General features: G+C 36.4%; 3 protein-coding genes across 11 annotated transcripts; 1 reads left to right on the top strand and 2 right to left on the bottom strand.

The window, feature by feature from the left end:
• Window positions 1-157: 157 nt before the first annotated feature.
• On the top strand, window positions 158-27,396 carry LOC108607705 (sodium/potassium/calcium exchanger Nckx30C). Of its 9 annotated transcripts, none has more exons than XM_033294993.1 (8): window positions 158-511; window positions 9,695-10,311; window positions 18,088-18,208; window positions 22,016-22,209; window positions 24,009-24,083; window positions 25,808-26,062; window positions 26,796-26,932; window positions 27,027-27,396. In XM_033294993.1, exons 1-8 carry the CDS (start codon window positions 187-189, stop codon window positions 27,265-27,267), a joined length of 1,965 nt encoding a protein of 654 aa, XP_033150884.1. In that variant the 5' UTR covers window positions 158-186; the 3' UTR covers window positions 27,268-27,396. The 9 variants fall into 9 exon arrangements, with proteins under 9 accessions (XP_033150884.1, XP_033150882.1, XP_033150879.1 ...); XM_033294991.1 differs by having other exon boundaries at window positions 9,695-10,272; window positions 18,130-18,310; window positions 27,027-27,395; XM_033294988.1 differs by having other exon boundaries at window positions 9,695-10,272; window positions 18,088-18,310; window positions 27,027-27,395.
• Window positions 6,074-6,660, bottom strand: LOC108607521. The gene has a single exon (XM_017998391.2). It carries the CDS (start codon window positions 6,640-6,642, stop codon window positions 6,274-6,276), a length of 369 nt encoding a protein of 122 aa, XP_017853880.2. The 5' UTR covers window positions 6,643-6,660; the 3' UTR covers window positions 6,074-6,273.
• LOC108607519 (maker459) lies at window positions 14,334-15,545 on the bottom strand. Its single transcript, XM_017998389.2, has one exon. The coding sequence runs from the start codon at window positions 15,365-15,367 to the stop codon at window positions 14,720-14,722; it is 648 nt and encodes a 215-aa protein (XP_017853878.1). The 5' UTR covers window positions 15,368-15,545; the 3' UTR covers window positions 14,334-14,719.

The raw sequence follows: 27,396 nt of genomic DNA, 5'->3' as shown, positions 1-27,396 counted from the left end.
TCTGCTATCAATAATGTGCGCGTACATTGTCGATTGTGTAAATATTTTAAAACGCTTAGTATTATTAACAATAAATGCAACAACAGCAACGACAAAAACAACAGCAGCAGCAGCAACAAACAAAAGCAACAAACTACAACAGCTAGACACAGGCACCACGCCCATTCGTTAGCCGGGCGTGGCCTAATGCTTTATTGCATGCTGCTTTTGCTGCTACTCTGCAGCGTCCAAGCGCACAAGCCCAAAACTGTCAAGCAGCAGCAACAACAACAACAGCAGCAGCAACAGCAGCAACATCAGCCGTCGCACAATAATGTTGTTACCGTAAACGATATGGGCGGTGCGACTAACTATCAAGGCAAACAACTAACGCAGCACACATCAAACGAGGACGAAGCGGAGCTGCTGTATCCTTACAAGTCCGAGGAGCAAATGTTTGATGCCATCGAGGAGGAGCTGGGCGGCGAGCTGCATGCTGAGGATAATGCGCCCAATCAACATGGTATCAATGGTGAGTAACTTACAATTGCAATGCTGCATTTCATATGCATAACGTGGCGTATGCGTGATTTTTTGCCACTTCTTTCTATGACTAATGGCATTTGTATGCAAATGTGTGCTGAGCTGAGCGTGAATTGATTTATGCTCGCATTAGAATTTCTTTCAACTCAATTCCCCAGCCAAAGTGCTGCAGCAAGTTCTGTGTGTGTTTAATGAGGCGTATACTTGATACATATAACAACAGCAAATACAAAATTATAAAATATGCAGGTTAAATTGACATTTAAATAATTTATCGGGAAAATTGAAAGTGTTTCGCTTCAGTCTATGCATTTTTAATGAGCGTGGGATCTGCATTAAATTGAGCTTGAAATTAATTAAAACGAGGCCGGCTCATAAATTACGTATACGTATTATTTAAAACATAAATATGACATGTGAGTTGCAGCAGCTGTTATGCATGCACCTGTGCTTGCCAAAGTCAAATTGCAGCTTGTCTAGCGGTGTCTGTGTCTGTGTGTGTGTGTCTGTGTGTGTTTGGGCCAACAATTAAACTCAGCGTAGCAGAATGTTTGACGCTTTGCGAACGAAGCCTGCAGCCATTTCTCATTTTAATGACTCAACTTAGCAGTCGGCTCCCGTGCTCAACAAAGTCACTTAGCTACGTCTCTCTCTCTCTCTCTCTCTAGCTGTCTGTTACACAAACAGCACAACACACACACACACACACAGACACACACCTATGTGGAATTGGCTGACAAAGGTTGGAATAACAAGCAGCAGCAGCAGTGTTTGTTTTTTAAATGCTACTCGACTATAATATGCACTACCCTTTGTTTTTTCGTTGATTTATAAACCTTTTGCTGCAACAATTTTTATTTTGCGCAGGCATCGAATTTCAAAGTATTCCATTGAATTGACAATTATTGATTTATTCATACTTTTACTATATAGCAAAGCGCAGAGCGAAAGATAATTGATGTTTCGCAGCATAGAATTTCCATCTAATTAATGCATAAGTTAATTGCATTTGTTAGCGATTGATTTCAGTTGCAAGAAAATTTTCATTTTAATTGCGTTTTGAATACAATACCGCGCGCATAGATTTTTAATTATATAGCGACTGATTTCTAAGAATTTTAATATTCGCGCTGTCGCTTCAATAGTTACGTAGTTAATTATTTATTGAATGTTAGCTAAGGACAGTTGACGGTAGCAGCAAAATGTTGCAAATATTTATGCATAATAATTATACATGAATATTTTAAATTGTAAACAGAAAAGGGTAAAATTAGCTAAAGGGAATTTATCTAGTATTTGTTGTAAAATGTATAAAAATCCAATTCAATCAGATGTTAAAATCAGTTATAAATAGTTTAAAAGTAAAATATATATATTTCGTCATTTTATAATCTGTTATAACCCATACAAAGTAAGGGATGGGTTCATTTAAGGAATGCCTAGTAATATAAATGTTGCTAATAAAGTAAAAATGCTTAAAATTGATTTTGAAAAATATCTAAAAGCTTTTTTCTAGTAAGAACCTAGAAAACATTTTGACTTTCTTTTATATTATGTACGCCTAAAGTTTCTTGCAAGTATTTTGCCTAAAATAAACTTAACATCACATAAAGTTTTAATTCTTAAAGAGATTTTAAGACTGCGCAACCTAAAGAAATTCTCACATAAATGCTCTAAAATATTTTAAAGTCTGCTTTTAGGAGCTCATTTAATAAGCTGCCAACCTTCAATGAATTTTTAGCTTTTGCGGCTTGTTGTGCACTTGATGTGCAGCTCAAATTCCTTGCATATTCTTCAAGAGCCATATTGTGCAGCTCTAATTATGTTTTTTTAATCCCCCGCTTATTATTCATTGCAATGTAACAAAATGTAACCACAAGCTTGAATTCTTTTGTTAACAAAGTATGCTTATCAGTCAGACTTTGTACAGGACCTGCTGTGTGCTCCCTGCTGACCTCATGTAGGGACAGGGCACACACACACAAATACAACTAACAAAAAAATAAATGTGTGCTGTGTGTGCTTTGGGGCGCAAATTGCAGTTGAGCTGCAACCGCAGCAGCAACAACAGAAATAGCTAAAAGAAAAACAGCATAAAATGAAAGGAAAATAAAAAAGCAAGCGCAGCAACAACAAGAACAACATTGACTAGTTGCAGTCTGTAAATCAAGCTTTAAAATTAACGCAGATTGCCGGAACAAGCGACGCTATGAGCAATTAACATGAAACCAGAGCAGCATGGCAAGCCAGGCAGGCAGCAATGTCCAAAAAGAGCAGACAAAACGCGCACATAACTCAGCTCACAAACACACATGGCAAGTATGTTGTCTCTGTGTGTAAAATTGGATATTTATGGTGCATATCTATGTGTGTGTGTTTGTGTGTAAGTTTGTCTATATAGAAATAAATTTTGTGCACTGCTCGACCTTTGTTGGAAAATGTTTCACGTGTACGTGTGACTGCGTGTATGTGTGTATGCGTGTGTGTGTGTATATATGTTTGCTTTTGCCTTGCTTTTTGTGTTTTCTATTTTATCATCGACCCAAATTGCGCGCGCTGCTAAAATAACAACAACAAGCATACTTATGTGCGTTTGTACATGTGTTTGTTTGTTTCTGTGCATGTGTGTGTGTGCTCGTATATAAGGCACACGCAAACGTGACTGTTAACGACGTTTCGCTCTCGACGTTTGTCGTGGGTGGCAAAAAAAAAAACGAAATGAAATAAAAATGAAAAAAAAAAAAAAAAATGAAATTCAACAAACTCGCCAGCAAAGACCTCGACCCAAACGGCAGGCGGTCAAAATTACACACATATACATATGTAGCATATGTATGTATATGTGTAACAAATAACAAAAATAATACTAAGCACACTTGTAGTTGTAAGTATTTAAAAGGCATAAGCGTAAAGAATTTTTGCGACAGGCGCTTGACTCTTGTTTTGTTTGTTGTTGTTGCTGTTGCCATTGCAAAATGATTGAGCTGCTAACGTGGCTAAGCGCACCAGGCAGCCATTTGGGAGCCTTGCCTTAAATACGAAAAATTTAAATCGATAAATCAAAATGCCAGCAACAACAAAAACAACAACAACACTGACAACAATGCTGGCAAGGACGTGTGACTTGCATGCTAAAAGCAAAAACGACAGCAATGAGCCAATGTATGTATATATATATATGTGTGTGTGCTATAAACACACACACAGACATAGTCTAAGTGTATGTGTGTGGGTGGCAGGAAGTCGTTTTGTGGCTCTGATGCCAAATGACAACATTTGGCCGACTTTTAATTATTGACATTCCTTTTTTGTGTTCTGCTTGCCTCGTACTTGCCTCGGTTGCTATTGCTGGTTGTTGTTGCTGCTGTGCTGTTGTGTGGCCACTAATTGCCAGTGCGCCCTCAGTGCCTCTGTGTATGCTACGAGTGTTGCTTCATGTGTGTAATTTGCCATTAATTTGAATTTTATTTCACTTGCAACATGCAGCGAGTTGAAAACTTATAATTTCTTGCTTTGGCTTTTTCGCTGACTAGTTACAAATTATTTTATGCATTTTATATTCATTAGTTCTTTATTGAATTATGAATCAGTGTGTAAAAGGTTTGCAGCGGGTTATTCCCGCCCACAACGAAAACGAAAAACCCCTTCAGCGCTTAGCCAAGACAACAACCCAAAATAACAGCAGCTTCTACTTCTAAATGATTCATGCCCAGAAGCTCAGTTGAGAGGGGATTTCACCTGCAGCTGCTCGCTCGTGTGATTCATGCATACAGGTTTATTATAATAAAACGGCTTACCTAAATTTAAATTCATCAATTAAAACCACTTACAAATGCATGTAAACAAATCTCTGAAATAACTAAATCCAATTGACAATTTAATCAGTTTGCACAAGCGCTCAAATTATTTATGGCGCACAACAATTAAAATAAATATAAATAATTAATTGCCCAATGCACATGGCATTTGGCGATAGAAATTTATGCAGTTCGTTTAATAATTCAGTTGATTATTATGTTTAGCAATTGCTGCTATAACTCATCATAGATTTATTTAGTCTCCCAACTCTTATCACTTTTTAATTAATTTGTATGCTAGTTTAACCAGTTAGCTTGGGCATTAATTAAATATGTTGAGCATGTGCTGCAATTGAATAAATTTCAAGCTTCAGCTGAGTCACTTAATGCACGTGCTTTTAATATTATTATTTGAGCTGCTACCGGAATTTTCGATTTGTAGCTTATCAAGAAATTTCAAATACACTGCACACTGCTTGAATTTTCAAGTTTCAACTCAAACTGAGCGAACAGCGCAGAATTGCATAAGCAGCAGCAGCACTTGAGCGACTTTCGAGCTAACAACCTAATAATTCAGTGTTGCGAGACAAGCTAATAATTCAGTATCAACTTGCCACCAAATCATGCTTGGCTTCCCACAGGAATAAACCCAATTAGCTGCCAAACTTAAAAACTTAAACAATAGTTTCAAGTTTATGCGCAAAAATTAGTTTCAACTTGAGTTTGGGCTGTGTGTGTGTGAGTGTGTGTGTGTGTGTATGTGGGTGGGGGCAAGTGATAAACTGAGGCAAAGAGGCTGACGTGCTCGTAACTAAGCATATAAAATTTATATGGGTAACATGGCTTGAATCTTGAAGTGGCTCGTTCACGTTCGTTGGCCACATTGGCAGTCAACGGCTTTGCAGCTGCATTGATTCAACAGCCACTTGACAACCCTAAGCTAGGCTGGCTGGTTTGCTGGCAGGCCAGGCCAGGGACGTTTACCACCCACACTCTTTTCATTGTGCAGCTGTCTCACTTTAAATACCCTTTCTCTCTCTCTCTGTATATGGTAATGGCTTTCAATTTGCATGTGCATTGCACGTTTTGGTATTTGGGTCTCATTTGCCTGCTGCTCGGCTCGTGTCTGCTCTGAATTTGGCTTTTGGGCTTGGCCGCCCGCTAATCGATTCGCCCAGGCGCTACCTTGAACACTACGGACCGAGCGACTGCGACTGCGACTTGCTTGGGCTCCCATCGTGCCAAAGCGCGCTGTCTCTCTGATAAATTAGCAGCTGCTTCAAAGCGTGAAACCATGCGGCCACTATCGACACACTTATACTTTTGCACTCGGCTACGCTCTATAAAAACACACACACACACACACACATATATATATGCGCTACTAACAGTTATATACTTACTACAGTTCGCTTGGCTTCCGCTTTTGTAGGGCGCGCCTAACCGCCCCCGCCATAATGAACTTCCGGCCATGGCGAACGTAACGTAAGCGACAAGCTTGCCCGTGTAATTTTGTGCGTTTGTTCAGCCGTGATTTATGCACATTGATGACGTCGCACAAATAGAGAGAGAAAGAGTGAGCGAGCGCGCGCTTAAAGTAAATACATTCATATATATACCAAGTGTATATTTATTCGTGATTTTTCGCTTACTTTGGCGTTTCTTTTTTTTTTGTCGTTTGATTACGCTCTGGCTTAACCTATATGTGGGAACTGAAGGTTCTTTTTTATTGAGCCATGGCTTTAATATAGACAAAAAGTTAGCATAGCGTTTAATTTGCATTTGCAATTTATTTATAAAACTTATAGCTTAACGCTTAACAATAGTTGCCTTAAAGTCTGCCTGGCACTTAGTGGGTTAATATGTCATACAACTGCACATATATATATATATATATACGTATACTATATATATATATGCACAAGTACTTTCAATTTCCGTTTGCATTTTTATCTCACTTAGTCACGCGATTCCAGGCGCTGTCATGTCGCTCGGCCTCAAAGAAGTTGCACAGCGTTTGCGGCAGATTCTTGCGTTTGGTGGCCTCGTTACCTTCGATGCGTGGGGCTGTAAACTTGGGCGGCGACGTCGGGGGCATAGCTGCTGCTGCCGCATTGTTGCTGCCGTTTTGCTTAATGCACTCGACGGGCGCTTCCTCGGCCTCTTTGATAACCTGTGTGCGCCATTCGTAGATGAGAGGGGCCGGCGGCTGATGTGTTGGTGGCTTATGCTTCAGCTGTATGCTGGCGCGACTGATGAACAGCTTCGGGCTGTGATTGTTGGCGACTGGGGCTGTGGCTGTGGCTGTGGCTGCTGCTGCCATGTGGTCGGCTCGAGTTTCAATTTGCAACTGATTGCGAATGCGAACGCGACTTTTTTGCGGCTTTTGTTCTCGCACACACAAGTGACGCATATCTCTCGTCACACACACAAGCAAGTTTAGTTTGCATGTGTGGTGTGTGGGCGTGAGTGCTTGCTCTAGAAGCCTGAACAGCTGACGTTCTGTGCGTTTTTAAAGGCAACAACTTAAATGCCAATTGAAACTGGTTTTGGCTTTTTGTTTACGCCAGACAAGACGACACGCGCCCACATAGGCCTGAGACCTCTCAAAAACCACAAACTAATCATAATAATAAATAAACACACATTCGATCGCTGAGTCTGCCAATCACTCAAATACTCTATGCGCCTTTCATTTAATATGAATTTTAATTGCTCAGCAATTACATATAATAAATACATTATTAAATATTACTCATTTAACAATTGTATCAGCTCTTAAGCTCAAGTCTTAAACTTATCATTTGCTGCTATCTTATATTTATATATGTTCTCTTGCTGTCTCATAGATAAGCATTTTATCTTTGCCAAGTTTAGAAATGTAAACAGTAAATATTTATGTTATTATGCTTATAAATTTTATTAATAATTTCCTTGTAGCCAAACCGCTTCGACTAGTAATTAAATCTCATTCATCACACATTCTAAGCAAATTTGCATTCTAAGTTGTTTACTCAACTCACTGACAAAATGCGTCTGTATGCGTATCAAGGTCTGGTCTAGTCTTCCGTCAGCTTGACTAACATTTGTCAGTTAGTCATAAGTTTATGCATATTTATAATGGACCACAATTTCTCGATGCTCTGATTTGATATTCAAAGCGTAGCCCCAAAGCTAACTGTAGACAATTCTATGTACGCCCACATGCAAATTATAAATTACAGTCAAGATGTAAACAAAGCAGGTAAAAATAAGAGAGTTTAAGCAAGTGAGCGACTAGAAATATACCCTAGGGTAATAAAAAAAACTAAAGTAATAATAAAAGAAAGTTTATGCAAATAGGTAACTTCCAAAAAAAGATAAGATATGGAATTATATTTTATAACAAATTATTAATTTTAGTACCAATAAAAGTGATAACGTTAAAAAATTAAAAATTTTTCTAATTAAATAAATTATAGTTTCAAAAATATACTTAATCCTAACTTGAAATCAATTATCTGTGCTTCAGATATTGAATTTGATTTTAAAAATAATTTCATGCAGTATCTTTTATTTATTATTTATTTATATATTATTATATTATATTATTATGACTTAGCTTAAAAACAATTGTCGCTATTTGAGATAAGAATTTGCATTTAACTTCATTCTAGTTGAAAGTCTAACAGACTATGACCTAATTTTCATACTTTGCTTGGCCTCCAAAGCTGCTTTGAATTTTTTACAAGGTATAATAAGCATTTGGTTAACAAATCCTCACTTATTAAACGCTTGGCAAATGATTCATTTAGAAAACATTGATTTATAGCGCACGTTCCTCTCTCTGTGTGTGTGTGTGTGAAAGGTGGGCTAGCCACTGGGGGTGGGTGTGGCAGTCCACATTAAATGCATGCAAATTTATATATTTTGTTTTTCGACTGTCATTGTAGCTTGTTCTAGACACTATTTTCGAAAACCGGTTCCATAGTACTATGCGCCCGCTTCTTGGCTAGCTGACCGCGAGACTCAACCGCAAATGACTCAACCATAGTGCAAATCACTCAAAGAAGCATAGTAAGCCCCATGCGTAGTGTATATCGGAATTGTTATTAATAAACTTTTGATAAGCATTTCTTGAGCAAACAGTATTTATATATTTTCAGCATATTTGCGATTCAGTTGTTGCATAGCAAGAGCAAACAGCAAATCATTATAACAACAACTTAGACAGACAAATGACATGAATCAGTCAAGAGCTGAACGAACGGCTCATGTGTGCCGCGAGCGATTAAAAACGCGCTGAGACAACACGCGCCAAAATGATTGCTCATAGTGTAAATTAATGATAAACATTTAAACATTACCAATACCCCCCCTGTAGCTCACCCCCCACACAGTTTAGATGCTTTGCAGCCGACGCAAAATAAGTGCAATTTGTTAATTGTTGCAAAATGTGCTGCATAATTTGCGGATAATTGCCACAGAAAAAAAAAAAGCAAACAAATATTATAAACGTTGCCATCAGCAGCAGCAAAGCAGCAACAAAAGGTGCCGCTTTGCCAGGCGTTTTAGCAGCGATTTGCGCGCGTTTCTCTTCCAGCCAAAAGGTCGTTGCTAATTGAGGATGTGTAATTGGGGAATTGTTGCAGTAGTACATACTTATGCTTATGTGCCTGGCTACTTGTCACAAAAGCGCGCCGCTTCTAAATGACGCAACTTGGCAAAAGGTTAGGCTTCCTCATTTTGTTCAACAATTATGTGGATGTGCCAATGTTGCAAGCGGCACGTTTGACTAACGAATTAAATAGCTTGGTTAAATATATATTAAGCAAGTTGGCATACAAGTATCCAAGGAGTTTCGATTAATATCATCTTTGGATATGATGCAAATGCAAATCAAATTGTCTAGCAATCAATTCAAGCTTTTTGAATTTAATAAAAGCTTAACTCTAAATTATTATTATGCATTTTTCAAAAATATAGCATTACTGAAGCTTAGCACTTAATATTTTAATACTAAGCATTTAATTCAGTGTGAAGTTATACCTAAAGAATTTGCATTTGTATCTGCTTCAATCAAATTGTCTAGCAGAATTTCAAGCTGTAAGAATTAATTTCAAGCTCAAAGAACTCTTAGTTATTACTATGTACTTTTTTTTACAATAAAAAAAATATTACTTGTGTCTAGTATTTAATAAGTCTTTAATATTTTAAAGTGATATCATACTTGAACAATATGCAAATCTTCTAACACAACTTTTAAGCATTAAATTGAAACTCAAACACTCGACTCTAGATTATTTCTAGTGCTCTATTTGAAAACGTTATATCGTTGAATTTTATTAAACCTGATTATATTATTAATTTCCCTACTTTTCGCTCTCTCTTTGCAGAAACGCAGTCCGACAATTCAAACACCACGAAAACGCCATTATTTCCAAAAGATCTTTTCACGAAAGAACAGCTCGAGAATGGCGCTGTCATCCTGCACATCATAGGTGTAATATATATGTTTGTAGCGCTGGCGATTGTCTGCGATGAATTTTTCGTGCCTTCCCTTGACGTAATCATTGAAAAGCTCGGCATCACTGACGATGTGGCTGGCGCAACGTTCATGGCTGCGGGTGGCAGTGCCCCGGAGCTTTTCACAAGTGTCATTGGCGTTTTCGTGTCGTTCGATGATGTTGGCATTGGTACGATCGTTGGCTCCGCCGTCTTCAATATACTCTTCGTGATTGGCATGTGTGCGCTTTTCTCACGCACTGTATTATCCCTAACCTGGTGGCCGCTATTTCGCGATTGCTCATTCTATAGCATCAGTCTGCTGGTGTTGATCTACTTTTTTCGCGACAATCGCATCTTTTGGTGGGAGGCGCTCATACTGTTTACCATCTACATTGCCTATGTGACATTTATGAAGTGGAACGTTCAGGTGGAGCATTGCGTCAAGAAGATGATTACCAAAAACAAGGTGACTCGCGTCAGAAGTACAGATCAACTTATGCCAGCAGTAAGTAGTTGGGAAGTTTTTTTGCAAACCAAAAATCAAAAAATCCAAAGTTCAATTCTTAAAATGCAAAAATTCTAAAAAAAAAAACAATCAACAATTTTAAGTAAAAGTCGTTAAGCGAAATTTGCAAAGAAACCAAATTGTTGAAATTTGAAAATTCAATGAAAAAAAAACGATAAATAAAATCCTTTGCCAGGAATTATTTTCGTTTCGATTCTCTCTCGTTTATCGTATTGCTTTTCTTTGGCCTTGTAATTTTTCCATGCATTTCACTAACCAGTTAACAGGTGTGCTAGTTACTATGACTAAGGGCTACCACAACAACAACAGCAACAACAACAACACCACACACGACACCTGTCGTTGTTGATATTGTTGTTGCAATCGAGCATGACTAACACCAACAATGCGCCAAGCTGCGTCTTTGGCATTGAGCTCAAGTTAATGTCGATGAGGCTGCTGCTGAGATTGCTGCTGCTGCTGCTTGTTGTTGTTGTGATGATCATCATGATGATGAGATGACAACTAATTGTCAGGCTTGAATTTCACCTTTGAGTTTTAACTCAAAAATTTTAGAAACCTGTTTTTAAATTACAAAAAATTATAAAACTGCACTCAAAAAATTAGCTCATAATTTAAACTCAATGATTAAATGCAAAAGGAATTTCAATCTATTATTAAATTTGACAAACAATTACATCAGCTAATGCAATATATTTCAATTAAATGTATAACAACTAAATAAATATTTGAAACTATTTTTGACACACTGTTAACTGGTTAAAGTCCTCACTTAACGCTCTCTTTATTATGCTATTAATTCTTTCAATTTATGGTATATACTTATTTTTTACAAACTCTTTCTACAATTTCATGCGCTAACTGCGAACCTTTTTCTCTAGTAAACTATTCAGTTCTTAGCGCTTAGCTTTAATTTGTTTGTCTACAAACACTTTCATTTGCTATGCGTCTTACGACTTGTTTACACTTATATACACACATATACACAAACAGACCATACACATGGCTAACACAACACAAACACCGAACACCGAACACTGAACACCAAACAAGCCTGAAACAACTTTTGCATGCCCAGCCAGCCAATCCAAACTGTGCACACAGCTTTGAACTTGAATTTGGTCTAAAGTTGATTCTGAATAATTTTTTTTGAATATCTTTCTTCTTCACATCGTCTCACGCTCTACGCTCTGACTGCTCACGCATGCATTTAAATATATAGATAGATGTACATATTCGCACAATACATGCAAATTGAGTATCGTATTACGCTTTGTTATTTGGCAACGACTTCAAAATTTTATGTATATTTCTGTTAATGGGCTTTATTAGCCTTTTAGAGGTGTTAATTTAAGCTTAATGGACATGACAAAATGGTGGCAAAGAAAGCTACAAGATTGATTGAAAATATTAATGCATATTTATTTACAAGCAGTTTACAATTACAAATATTTATTACTTCTTCGTTTTGGGTATTTTAGGCTTGCATCCAGTATCAATCGTTAAAGTTGCAGGTGCTGCTGCATCCACTTGATCCATATTCTTATAATGCAACTTGGTTTCGTTTAACTGCAAGTCCAATTGACGCTGCGTTCTTGATAGGCCATGCCACATTTTCAAATTGAACGACTTTAAAAATATAAAGCAATATAGCAAAATGCGATATGCCAGCAAGTAAATCAATATCATGTAGACCAATGTATCGGGTTCATTTTGAAAATACTGAAATATTGAGTTTTTGTCCAAGGTCGAGTCTTGCTTTTTATCCGTAGCCTTTGATAATTGGCTACTAATATACTGGGGCACAATTATTATCCAATAAGTGATTAAAGTGGCAAGTTCCAAAATTTGTTTGCCAAACATTTTTACTAGTCGCTGTCAAACTTATAACTGAATAGTCTGCACTATGCGCAAAGGTTTTTATAAGCAAAAGTCCTGCGGTTAGGACTTAGTCATAGTGCCTAACTTAAATAAGCGATTAGTTATGCTATGGCTCATATTGATATATTTAAAGCAAGCAGTATTAATCATAGTTGACTTAAACAGATAGAGTAACGAATTACGTATGAGCATGAGTTATACATGCAAGTTGATATCCTCATAGCTAGGGGGATCAACAGCGCAATGGATTTCAGGCTGCACATTCATATGCTGAGCAACACTTGGTGGTGCAGCTGGTGCGGGACGTTTGGGCTTTTTGCCATTCGTAGCAGCTACTTGGCCCGACATTGCTTGGTGCGGTGCTCCGAACTCTTGTTCAACAGCTTGCTGCCTGTAGAATGCCCTTTCGCGATTCATTAGCTCCACTGTAGTGGTCTCGTAGTTATAGAAGGCTTTCAGACTCCAGGTCTGCACACGCAGATAAATGCAGACAACAATAAAGTAAACCACCAAATATCCAGCAGTCAATGCAATCAAAACAACGCAATAATCAGATACAGAACTCATCAGATTGTCTGGGTCCCATTTTATCCAGCCAGCCGATTTGCAACCAATAAATACACAGGGATTGATAAGTCCCCAATATAGCACCAATATGAATATATCAACAATATGTTTTTTAATCATTTTTACACGTTTGCTTAACTCTAGCGCTGAAACACAACTAAAGAAATCATATTTCCATACTGCTTATAAAGAAAGCGTAAGCTTGTGGTTTGTGTTTGAAATTAGTTTGAAATTAACCAAAGTAAATCATCCAAGCTATTTGTATACATTTTATTACAATAACTTAATTTTGTGTACATTTTGTATACTAACAAGCTGATTTAAGCCTAGCCAGTGCATTAGTGGAGTTTAATGTTCTATTTGTTATCGCCAGCTCCCGTTTATCTTGCTCATCGCTTTTCTTCAATAACTTCTTGAGCTTCTTTAGTTTCTTCTTGTCCATCTTTTTCATCTTCTGATACATATATATAACAATGCTATGGACTGTCGCATAGCACGTGCAACTCAATATTATGAATACAAGGACCGGTCCTATGCTAGCCTCTAATGAGCCAAAGCGCAAATTAATCCATTTGATCTCAGTTAGCATATTATACATATAAGGCGTAAATAGCATCCAATAGGAGATAAAAACCAGTGCCTCCAAAAACTTCCTTTCAAACATTTTCGTTGCGTATACTTATTTTCGACTTGAATCAATGCGATCAACTACTATAGCTTTGATGCTTCTTATGCTTTTATACAGCTCCAACAAAGTTGTATTTTTTAATAAATAAATGCGGTTAGGAAATATTTTTAGATATTATTCCAACTAAAGCTGATGCATAGAGTATATCTTGCCGCAGAGAACTGTAATATTATATTTAAAGTATAAATACGTTAATTTTTTAATTACCATACATAGACTTTTCTGCGTCTGGTGCGTAAGCAGCGCTCGTCTGAACGTTTGGCCTACAGTGCGTATGATTTGTCTGTCATCGCAATTAATCTTAATGTTCGATTTGATAAGCTTCAATGAGATACTCAGTTTTTTTAATATGTATATTTGAAATTTTATTAAAATAATTAAACTTCTGAAAAGTTTTGAGTTTGATAAACTAAATAAATAAATTAAAAATTTATAACTTGCCGCAGAGCACTACGAATAGTTGTTTATACAATTATAGAATAGTAAGAAAAAATATATTATTCATTACTATGCACAGTAAATAAATATATTTTATTTATTCATATACGTTGCGCTCGCTTGCAACTCGCGTGCCAAATCATTTGGACTACGGTGCGTATGTTTTACTATTGAGTTTCAATGAAACTCTCAGTCAGCAAAATTCGAGAATAATATTTATATATACTATGTAATAATAAATATTTCAATACTTTACGCATGAAATCGAAATACTAATTATTTAAGTTCGTGACTAATTGAATTGCAATTAAAAACACACAACAACATTTTTGTTTGTAGTTTAACTATAAATTTGTATATTTTAATATCGTGTTGACTAAAGTATTGCTTTACTATTACATAATAATAATAGGCAATTAACAATGGAAAGTACATAGAACACACATAAAACAGTTAACAAGTTCAACTGACTTATATATATAGATAATAAATATGCAGCTACGTATATACTATATACAGATATTCATATAATTAACTAGTATGCTATGCACTAACTAACTAAATAACTAACTAAATGGTTTCTTCCTGTTGCAAGAAGAATCGTTCTCAGCCAATTAAAACTGACTTGGATTTGTCGTCGATTCTGGTTTTGTGATCAGTTGCAAATATTATTTGCTAAAGCGGTGCGAAAACTTCCGTTGTGTCGTTTTTCTTTTGCTCTTTTGTTTGTGTTTGTGTTTGTGTCTTTGGTGTGCAGCTAATGCTAATACTTGTGGGCTGGCTGGTTTGGAGGGGCCACCAGTAGGCCAGTGTCTACGTCTTGGCCAGTGGCCTGTGCTTCTGATGCGATGCAATGTCCATGAGCACATCCGGAGACATGATGACGCCTTGACTTACTTTGCGCGCCAGGCCAGGAGTGCGCGGCGGTGTTGCAGGCACAGGCGGTGCCGAACGCAAACTGGGCGTGGGACTGGCTATGCCATGTGGCTGATGAGTCCTCGGCAAGGTGACGCTGTGCAGCGGACGAGTCTCGTGCTTGATGTGTATGCGCGCCAGATCGCTTTCCACCAGCAGCGGATGGCTTATGGTGCGTATGACTTTTGGTGTTGAATCGCTTAGTTTGCCATCGACTACATCCAGATTCTCTGTCGATATGGCCTGATAGTGCGATTTATCCTTCAGCTGCGATTCGGGATCCTCTTGGGTTTTCTTTAAGTTATGCCACATTTTCACATCACATACTTTCAACTTCATATAAATGAATATGACAATGCGATAAAAGGTCACGTAGCCCGCGAGCAGACACAATGCGAACGTAGCGTGATCCGAAAACGATTGGAATGGTATATTCAGGTCCCAGCGTATCCAATTTTGTGTTTTGCAATACTGATATATGGCTGGCGTAATGACCATCCAATAAAACAATAGCGTAAAAAGTTCAATAATCCTTTTTTGAAACATTTTCGGTATCTTATTTGAATTGCGCGCGCACTTTATTTGAATTGCTTGGCGCGTAAGCGTAGCGACGCGTTTGGGTTCAAGCTTCGTTACTAAATGATGTGCACAGTGCGCATAACCCTGCTATATAATATCAGCAACGATCAATGCACAGCGCGCAGCAAACACAACAAGAGCTGCAAAGCTTGAGACTGAGACTGCGACTGAGACTGAGACTAAGACTGAGTCAAAGTCGATACATTGAGTTAGTTATCTGTCTTTTTTGTAATGCCAAGCAGCGACTGCTTGGCGACGCTTTACTTTGTCTTTTTGTTATTTGTTGTCTTTATCATATGGTATTTCAACTGGCTATCTATATAGTATATAGATATGTATATATCAGTTGATTGTATGCTAGTTTGTAAACAAATAGCGACGACGTCAAATCGCTTGTACCAGGAATATTTGCATTAATTCCCCGAACTGGTTTCGAACTGGGCAACCCCCCTGCGCTCAAAGGTGAGCACAGCAGGTGCTTTGAGCTTGAGTGACAAATTGAGCGACACTTGAACGTTTTGTGAATTGAGCTACAACAACAATAAACGAAAATATCGAACAGTCATTACATTTAGCGTATGCAATTTACATTTCTTAGATCATTTGGTCAAGTCTTGAGCTGCGCTGGGCGAAATTTTTTGATTTTTGAAAATGATTCACGCGCATTAAAATAATTTATTGTGATTATATGTGTGCGTGTGTGTGAGCACCTGTAGTAACGCATAAAATGCTTTTAGCATGACTTCACAGCTGTGTTGCAAGTATAAAGGGTATAAAAATTTCATCAGCTCAAGATTTCACTGTAGATTAATTGGTTTCCATTTCAATTTGAGTGTCAAAGTCAATCAAAGTGATGCATACAAACTCTCTAGCTGTCTCTCTCTCTCTGCAGTTCTCATCTTTATTTATATACAGTTAACTAGATTTCACAGTTCCTTTTCGAATCGAACGTCATGACTGATTATAAACTTTTATATTGAAAGACGTATGAGTGTTGTGCATTTGAAGCTCCCAGCGCTGACAAAACAACATGACTTGGCATTAATTAGCATTATAATGAGCCATGAGGTAGTTCACCTGGGCACGAGCCACACGCTAATTGGCCTGATGCGAGCTAGAGGCCAGGCAACAGCTCTGGCTCTAGCTCTTGCTGTTGATCTTGACTTGCCCTACACTCACACATGCATACAACTAACCCAGTTAGAGGCGCTCTGGCGTTTTTATGAATGAAAATATGTACAGAACTTTACTATCGTCGCCATATACATATATATAAGGAACGGGTTTCTTTTTTTTTTATCGTTAATCGTATGCACATTATACAACTACCCATCTAACTGGTAACAAATTCTTAACTATCTTATATATCTATGTATTCTACGTATTTCAAGAATTTTTCTCTTAGCTCTATTCGTTCTTGACACGTATCTACTAGAACTTAACTAATTATCACGTTTATACATTAGTCATTACTTAGCTCTCATACTTACTATATACATGTGTTTATACTTGTTATACCATCATCTTATAATATTTCTTTTCGCACTTATTGAGCTCATAAGGCTCTGCTCTTATTGTTTACAGCCGTTTATCAGTTGAGTTTTCTTCTAATGTTTTCAGTTCTCAGTGTTTACCTTTTTTGATTATAGTGAAGGCAAAATGAAAATACAACAAAACTTCCCACTGCGCTTTGACAAAAAAAACAAAACATCTATATAAAAAAAAAATACAAACGTATATATAGTATATGTAAAACTTTTTTTAAGTCATTGAAAACTGAAGCTTGTATGTATACATAAAACTGTTGCAAACCAAAACTAAAAAAAAAAAATGATTACAAATTTTCCAATATTTCTTGAGTATGCATTTTCATTTCAAAGTTTAATAATTCTAATTTTATAATTCATTTGTTATGATTTTGTTTTTGTGCTGATGACCACAGTTCGAGGCCTGCCTGCCTTACACCCGATATATCCGATTTGTTGCACTCAACAAACCCAAATTGCAGTGTATATAAACAAAAGTGTTAACTGCACTACTGTAATTGCATTTCAATTTTGGCACACTGTTTGTTTTCTGCTTTTAATTTGACGTCAAGACTGACGACAGTGACTTGCATTTTCGAGCGCAGCTCAGATTTATACGACAGCTTGACGGTTTGCTTTTGAACCAGTGTTGGGTAACATGTATTGTAGTCATTGTTTAAATGCTGTGGCTCGCATTTTACTGTTTTCTCCAATATTTTTGTATACATTTTTACGTTTGTGTATTACTTAAGTTAACTTTTTCAAATATTGGCTACAATTAATTGCACTTAATTCGTTTAGCTTTTAAGCGTTACAACAAAATACAACAACAACTACAACAACAAACAATACATACAACAAACAGCAAAAAAAAAAAAAAGAATGATCAAAATGAAGACAACTACACTTCAACTGTAAATTTATACAAATTGCAATAATAAACTTTTCTTCTTCTTCTTTTCACCTTTTTCTCAACAAAATGCTTACCATCATAACAAAAAAAAAATCTACAAAAAACTCACACTGCTCTTAAAAAATGTAAATTAATTTTTTGATATTAAAAAACAAACTCAACCTAAACCTAAAATCCTCACTCAACTCTCTCAACATAACCGTAACCGTAACCGTACCACCCGTTCCATCGTTCTTGCTTCACTTCAGGGTAATGCGGCGAACTCATCTGAAACATCGATGGCCACTCAGCCGGGCGGTTCGGTGACATCCCGAGCGGCGAGCGAAACACGCTCGGGTCCGGCCGGTTGCAGCAATGCGGGCGCTACAGGTAATAGCAGTGGTGGGACCGCTGGTAGTACTCAGACCGGTGCAAAATTCCGTCATGGCCTATTACAGCTAATGATACATACGATAGATCCACTACACGATGGTAAGTTCGTTGAGTTGTCACAGTGTGTTTTGCACCCCAAAGAAAACCTCTCTGAAAATATATATAAAAAATATATACAGAAAACAAATTTAATAAAGTAAAATTTACCCCCACCCCACATAATCCCAATGAAAAAAAACCCAAAAAGTATAAGAACCCCTTAAATTGCTTTCCAAACAATAAACAAGTTCCAGTCCCAACGCTTACATCCAAAGCAAAAAGCAAATAAACATAATACCAATTACTTACTCTACTATACCTACTACTTACTAAAAAGAATAAAAAAAACCAAAAAGAATATATATATATAAAAAATAATACTTTGTGTTAATTTTCCATACGCTGTGTATTATATACTATGTTACTTTTTCTAATTGGATGATGTTTGACTTGCAAGCAAGAAGTTACTTACTGCTTAAGCTACCACTATCTTTCTCACTCTCTCACTGTCGCTATCTCTTGCTAACATTTGTTTTGGCAAATTTCATTTTCATTTGCTGGCTGCTTGCCTTTTCGTTTCTTTCTTTCTTTCTCTTTTTTTTTTTTTGGCTGTATTTATTTTGCTTTGTTTATTTTGGCCTTTGGCTAACTTTTTAATGCCTGACCTTGAGGCCACTTATCTAATTACCACTGTCAGTTAACTTGCTGGCTGACTGGCTTGCTATCTCGCTCGCACGCTGTTGCTGTTGCTGTGCGCTCGTCTTCGTCCAGACAGCGCGTCTAGCGCTGACAATTGACAGCTCTCAACACTCCATGCCACACACACACACTCTTTCAATTCAATTCAAGTTCGCACTCGCTCGCGTCCTTGTCCCAGTGTCAGCTTTGAACCCCAGCCAGCCAGCAAAGCAACCCAAGCAACCCAAAGCTAAAACAGACTTTAACAAGTTTTGCTGACATTTCGGGGCACGTATATGCGCGCTGGCTCGGCTTTCTATTAGCGCACCGGACGTGCTCGCATTGATTTATTATGTATTAGGCACACATACGTATACGTAATATTTTGTGTGTATGCCTCTGTGGCTACAACTCTAGCCTGAGGCGTATAGGCATGAATATGTATGTAATAGACAAGCGGCGTTGCCACGGCAATGGCCCACAGACCAAACGAAACCAAGTTCGACATTGGGGCGTGAGTAGCCAAGGCATTCAAGGTACAAAGTGTTAGAATTCTTTGTTACCAATACACACACAACCTCAGCCTACCTCAATAACAAGCAGCCACTTAGCTGGCTTGGCCAATCGTTTGTTTCACACGCAGAGCTGTAAAGCAAATACAATTAAAGCTGCGCACTTTAAATATTTTAAACAGCTTTGCTCTTTATCAATGCAGCTTTTATTTTTAATTAATTTATTATTTGACTTCACTCTCTTTGCGCAAACGTTTATTTTTGATTTACGTTTATTATGCTTAACAAAAATACAACATAAATTTATAATAAAACAAGAATTTTTAACAAAGTAAAGAAAATATTTTATGTTGTTCAATGTCAGTTTGGAGTTACATTTCTATATAAACAAATATATATGTATACATATACGTTATATATTAGTTATCAAATAAATTTGTAATTAATTAAAATTCTTAGAATTTTTCGTACGCAGTTCAATGGCAGTTGTTTGTCAAATGATTAAACATACTATATACTATATATTGTTTTTGTATTTGTAATTTTTAAGATTGTTGCTGCTTACTTATTCTCTTGTGTGACGCGTGACAATAACAAAATAATTTATATTGTATATACTTATATATTTAACTAGTATCTCGGCGTGTGCAATGTGTGCATTTAATGTTGTATGTGTTAATTGTAATTACTTAGCAACTAGTACAATTGGCTTGCGCGCAAAAAAATGCTGTTCAAAATTGGTTTGGCTTGGCTTTGGCCTAGCCTGATTGTCTTAACTGGCTATATAGGGCAGCAGCAGCCCCAATCCACACAGACAGACGAGAGGTACTGGTACTCAATTGTACTTAATCGCTACAAGTTATTAGCAAGGTGCCTGCATGTGTATAAGTTAACTAGTCGAGCGGGTTGTTAAAGTTTAATTTTTTCTTCTATCACTGATTACGAACATTTTGTTGTTGTTTTTGTTGCTTTTATGCATAGGTCTAAACGTTTAACGACATTGGAATGTGTGCAATTGTACTTATAATATTTAGATACATATTGTTTTGAATTGTGCTTTAAATGCGATTAAATACACTGCAACACAAAAGGGGCTTAGGCTGGCAGAAACAAGCTGAGTACAATTTGAATTGTAAATAGATTCAATTCACTGTGTGTTATACCTGCTAAGCCCTTTTCAAAAATTTATAACAAGCCTTTACTTAGTTTTTCTGCTTAAGAGCATGTATTTAGACCAGTTGACAAATATCAAAGACATCAATATATAGTCCATGCATACAGTAAAATTAGAATTATTAGTATAACAGTCTCTCGATTTTAAGCTATAGCTTAAGCTAGTAATAAGTCTTAATTATACCACGTATATGTATGGTAATACAAAAGTTAGTATCATTATCAATAGGGCGTCCCACTTTACAATTAGCACCTAGCAGCCCACACTCGAGACCACCCAAGAAAATAGAACGTATTACTTCATGCCACATTGAAAACAACAATAACAAAGCCCTTACCTTACCATGAAAAAAAGTTAAAAACGAAAAAGAAAACGAAAATTTGTTAAACGCATACACATATAAAAATTCCCAAACTCAATTGATTCAGTTCCCAGTGCAAAACACAAGTTCGCTGTTACACTCAAAACAGTCAACCAAAAAAATAAACAAATTGCTTAAAAAGTTAGACCAAAAATCCATGAGACTCTGACACGGTAAATATTAGTAGTGTTTCTATATAGTTTAGTCATTATATACTTAGACTTAGTTTGTAGTTTAGTTACGCCCGCCCACAACATCCAATAAGAAATATCAACTGCTTATAGCACTCGCTATCTCTTTCTCTCATATGCGTACCGCTCTAATGTCCGATAACTATGCTATACATAAACCATATCGTAACCAATATCGTATGTCTTGTCTGTCGACCTCACTCTCTCTCTCTCTCTATCTGTCGCTCTCGCTCTCTGTCTATCTGCGCTAGTCTAAAATCTATTAACCTATCTTTAGTCTAGTTACTATAACCAACAACCTCCAAATGCTATTTCGCAACTGACATCAACATTTTGTATAAAATATTTTCAATATATACTACAACCCAAAGGGCATTTAGCTGCTATAATTTGCTTGTAAAATAAATATCAAATTAAATAATAATTACAAAAAAATACAAAAAAACAAAATATTAATACCTAACTGGGTTAATTCGTTTTTTCTAATTTTTAATCGATGCAATTTTATTCTTTCTTTTTCTTCTTTTTTTCATTTAATTTTTGAACAAAAAATATATATATCAAAATAAAAAATAAAACACTTGGATTTTGCGTTGAAAACTCAATTCGTTGTCTGCAAACAAAAATACGATAAACGATAAACACCGCCTACTCTACTACTCTACTCTACTACTACTCTACCACTAATACTACCGCTACTGCTACTGCTACTGCTACTAAACACACACACACACGAACATATCTGTTAACACACCAACACCAACACACTCTGCGTATGAAATGAAAACACTGCATTTTTATCGAAAACACCCCCTCCAAAAAAAACCACACACAATTACAATGACAAAGATGATGTTCCAGGCAAAGTGGACGAGAAGGCGACACAGCTGCATGCGATTGCCTCGCTTAAGGTACTGCTGGATGCTACGAAGCCGCAACGAGGTGGCGCCACCACCTCGGCGGCCAATCACGTCAAGATCAATCTAAAGGAAACCACATTGGCCGATCGTCCCAATGGAAATATCGATACGACGCTCGATTCGGTAAGTTATTGTTACATAATATTTATATATACATATATATGCTGATTATATAATGCCAGATTTTCTAGCATGATTTTTGTTGTCTTATTGTTTGTTATTTTTATTGTTTTATTACTCAATGTGAATTGAATTAAACTTTGTCACACACAATGCGCTGCATTTTTCATACAATAACGTATTGACTAAATTGAATATCGTAAAGCGAAATCGCGCAGTTAACAAATGTTTAATATCGTAAAGATTACGGTCTTACAATTAGTTTTTGTTTGTTTTTAATAGAGAACAAGTTCAAGCGCGTTACCAAAATTTTCTTACGTATTTGTTAGCTCTTTGGCATGTTTGTACCAAAAAATTTTAAATTGGTAAGCTGAAACTGAATGCGTTTGAACTGAGTCTGAAACTATATCTATAACGTTGTGTATTATTTTATTTTTCTTATATGTGTACTCAAATTTATTTATTCAAAACTTTCCATTTCAATGTGCGTAGCAAAAGAAATTCTATAAACAAAATAAAAAAATGCGCTCTGTGTGTTTATGCAACGTTTCTGTGTGACTTTTAAATATTCTTGTGTTGACTTTCTGCCAATTTAATTCTTTAACATACAACTTTCCACCCGCCCACCCACAATCAAAACAAAAAAACACTCACCCCTCAAGCGTTGACAAATCACAATTCCTTATTTGTTTATGTAAACCTCTCTTGACATGCCCACATTTCATCTTTGTGTGTGTGTGCGTACGTGTGTGTTTGTTTGTATGTGTGTGTGTCATGCCCTCTCTAAAAATAAAACAGAGCTAATTCGGAATTGAACGAAATTTTGCATACAACAATTATTGATTATCGTTTTATGCAGACACAATTTGGAATAAAAAAATCATTTGCTTTGTATCTTGAACTTTAACTACGAACTACTACTCGCTAGTGTTAAATGCGAATGCTGACTATAACGCAGTTTAATAACAATTATAGTAATAGACAACAACAACAACACACAATACTATAATATTTTATCATATTTTGTTATACCGTAATGTCTTTCCAATCAATACGTTCAATGTTTCGTTTATAATTTCCATTCAGTTTTTATGATGAAGTCATTCATTGCAATGTTGTAGTCGCCGCCGCCACGCGCCCGCCCCAACACCCACCTCCCTAACCACCTCACCCAGCAACCCACCCACACACAAAACCTGCTCCACGCCCAATCATCTGTATTGTGCCGCTTCAGCGACTTGTTATTGTTGACATTTTGTTTTAAAATATACATTTTATATGCATAAGGCGCAAGCGCACTCTGGCTGCAGCAAGCTGCTCATTTAATTTGTTTATAAACTTTTAAGTTGTGCAAAACAAAAAAGATGACAAAGCAAACAAATCAAATTCAAAGGCCTAGGTATTCGCTGATTCGGCTCACAATTGATCAACTAATATTTCCGAGTTGGATCTGAGTAAAAACAAATCAAATTTATTATCAAAAGATGTCGCTCTCTTGCTCTTGACTCTTTCCTACACTCAACTTGTAACTGTGTTTTCGATTCCCGTTCTATGTGTTTGTTATGTAAAAACCCCACTACACTTACACTAAAGCTCTTGCCAACCAAACTATCTCCCAGCTACTTAAACTCTATCTCTCTATCTAACTCTATCTCTATCTCTGTCAAACAGTTTGGTTTTTTAATCAACTTTTGATTTCCATACTAAGAAATTAAGCAAAACGGCAGCAAAACAAAACAAATATAACTAATTTACTTTCAAATTACAAATAAAAAAAAACTCAAATTTAATTCTATACAAAGCCATCCTTAAGTGGTCGACGTCCTAGCTGGATTGAGCAGAGGGTCAAAATTCAGACACGCAAATTTAGCATCAAAGTTAGTTTCATAATAAATTTTTATTGCTCTCTCTCTCTCTCTATCTTTCTCTTACGCTCTTTTTAATATAACTAATGCATAAAAAATTTGTATTGTTTTCATTTTTTAAGAAAATAACGTGCATACATTTCTTTGCTATGTGTTTGAGTTGCGTTCAAAATATAAAACGCACGCATTTTTATTATCACACGCTCCTGTGCTGAGGCATGCGAAGGTTCTCGCGCAAATATTTGCAAGATGAGGCAAGCAATAATGCAGATTTGCATAAAATCAATTTGAATAATGTAATTGTTAATATCCGTGATAATAATTTAATGTCAGTTAGCTCAATGTTGCTGCTAAAAATATTTGGGTAGGGCATTTCGTCAAAGCGTTTGCATGTGCAAAGCTACAAATTGCAATTATTAAATTATTTATTTAAGCTAAAATAGCAGCACGTACGCTATGGCATATTGAATATCGTTTGCATTATTGTTATACTAATCATCGATTAAAGTCAAATGTCCAGCTTTCAAAAGAATTTCCACGAAAATCGCAGTCACAAAAGCAAAACTTAAACTCTAAAGCCACAAGCTTGATGACTCATTAATGTAATATGAGAAATCTGTAACAAAATACTTGCGATTATTTAGTTGACGTCATTGCGTAACATTTTTCTAATCAGCAGCAAGCAAGGAGAGCGTGATTTAAAAACCACAAAACGCAGACACAGAAGCAAAGAAAATGTTAGAAAAATGCAAATAAAAATATATTTTTGTATACTAACTTGCTTTTTGCAAATTGTAAAAGTTAATACATACACCTTGCTTTAGTGCCGCTTAAAATCAAAATATATCAACAACACTTTAGACAATTGTAGTTTAACACTTTAGTTTGCTTACAATTAACAACTATCAATAATTTATTTTTCTATTCTAATTGAATGAGTATGAAACTTGAAACTTATACTTAGCATCTATAGCTAATGTATGTGTGTGTGTGCGTGCGTGCGTGTGTGTGAAGCATGCGCTAAGTCTAAGATTATGATGCTGAATCTCTGATATCTCTCTCTGCACGTTACGATATATAGCACCCTTAGTACTATTTGTTCTCTCTAGTCAAGTAAAGTAAGTGCATTTATTTGTATGTTTGTACAATATTTTTATACTATATTTATACATATATACAAATAAACTAAACGTTGCTCGTACAATTTTCTAATACTATAGCCACATTACTATATACTGAGACTCTTGTTTTACTTTTCGCACCATTTGTAACTAAACTAAAAACTTAAGGACGTACTTACTAAAGTTAAATAAACTAGCTAAGCAAGCTCTAAACGCCTGTCTGTGAGTGCGTCTTATATAAAGAAAAAATGAGCGAAATTCAAACTTTTATCATACTTAATATGACTAAAAATCAATACGCTTAGTATTCAGCAACTCATGCTCATACATTTCTATACATAATTAGTGCAACATTTCGTACGTCAATCAATCAATCAATCAATGAAACATACATACATAAATACCCACATAATTTTTATATACTTATACAAATTTTATATAAACAAAACCTATTATAAGACAAACATTTATTGTATAAACCAACAAGCAATTTAAGTAAAAAGCACTGCAACAAACAAGTTCGGGCTGCAGCTTATTTTAAAATCTATATATTTATACATATCTTTTGTGTTTGTTCGCAACAAAATTGTTTACACTCTCCACACACTACAAAAGGCGCCTGAAATCGAGGACGAACCGGAGCCCCTTAGCATGGCCTGGCCGGATACGGCGCGCAAGCGACTCACCTATGTCCTGGTCGCTCCGCTGCTGGTCCCAATGTGGTTAACATTGCCCGATACGCGCACACCGCGTGGCAAACGCTACTTTCCGGTCACCTTCATAGGCTCCATTGTTTGGATAGCTGCCTTCTCCTATCTGATGGTCTGGTGGGCCAACGTGGCTGGTGATACTGCCCGCATACCCCCAGAGGCAAGTCACCCTACTATACAAAATAGAAATACAATACACAATACAAAGCGTTAGTTTTCTTTGGCAAGCTGAAGGCAGTTGAATGTTTTTAAATTACATTTCCATAGCTGCACAAACTAGGCAATGACAGCAAAAAGAATTTATAAAATAGTTTTAATTTCAATTCGAATTAAGGGAATATTTTTATGTGAAAACTTAAACTTGTCATGAAGCGTGATACAGACATATGCGCTATGATTTATAAAATTTCATCCCATCTTTAACAATCAGGAGCTTGACTTTGACCGCCTGACTGGAAAACCAGCAACACTTGAAAACTTTAATTGCGTTTAGCTTGAAATGTCATATAAATGTCTAGTAAATAAGCGAAATGTATATGACAGAAAGACTTAGGACTTGTGCCTTTGAAAAGCAGCCACAATTTAATTAAAAATAACTAAATTCATTCTGAATGTAAAACTTCAAGTTGAGTTGGATAAATCTATTTGCTGTCAGTTATTTTCTCAATTGAAGACAGTAGCGCTCAATTGAAAGAACAAAAAGAGTTTAGTCTACTCTTTAGATCTCTTCTCGTTTATCCAATTCAAATTAAACTTTGACATTAAAAATGAATATACTTATTTTTTAAATGCATTTTTATGTGAGTTAATATTGTAAGGTTTTTTGTTAATTCAATACCCAAGCGCTAATGTCAGTGGCTTGACTAATGCTTCTAACTTCATACTGTACATAGGTTATGGGACTGACCTTCCTGGCAGCAGGAACCTCCATACCTGATTTGATAACATCGGTGATTGTGGCGCGCAAAGGCTTTGGCGACATGGCCGTGTCCAGTTCGGTGGGCAGCAATATATTCGACGTGACTGTGGGGTGAGTAGCGCATATTACAAGAGATATAAGATATATATTATATACTTATAATGAACAAGTGGAATCGAAACTAATTGTGTATATTTGAATGCAGCTTGCCCATACCTTGGCTACTGTATGGCCTAATCTACGATGCGCCCGTTGAGGTGAACTCGGTGGGCATGGTCTGTTCCATTACCATCTTGTTTATGATGCTCGTATTCGTGGTGCTGTCGATTGCCTGCTTCCGTTGGCGCATGAACAAGGGTTTGGGCTTTACCATGTTTCTGTTATACTTTGTCTTTGTTGCTGTTTCGCTGATGTTCGAATATGATTTGATCACCTGCCCATTTTAAGGTGTGGCTGCCAAACGTCCAGCAAAGACAAAATGAACCGAAAAGATCACAGCGCAGTCAAGTAGCTAAATCTAAATATATATATATACACACGAAGAGTAAACAAATTAAAGCATTATTAATAAATTA

The sequence above is a fragment of the Drosophila busckii genome, chromosome 2L (genome assembly GCF_011750605.1).
Source record: "Drosophila busckii strain San Diego stock center, stock number 13000-0081.31 chromosome 2L, ASM1175060v1, whole genome shotgun sequence".
Classification (NCBI taxonomy): Eukaryota; Metazoa; Arthropoda; class Insecta; order Diptera; family Drosophilidae; genus Drosophila; species Drosophila busckii.
This window is presented reverse-complemented; position numbering and strand designations above follow the sequence as displayed.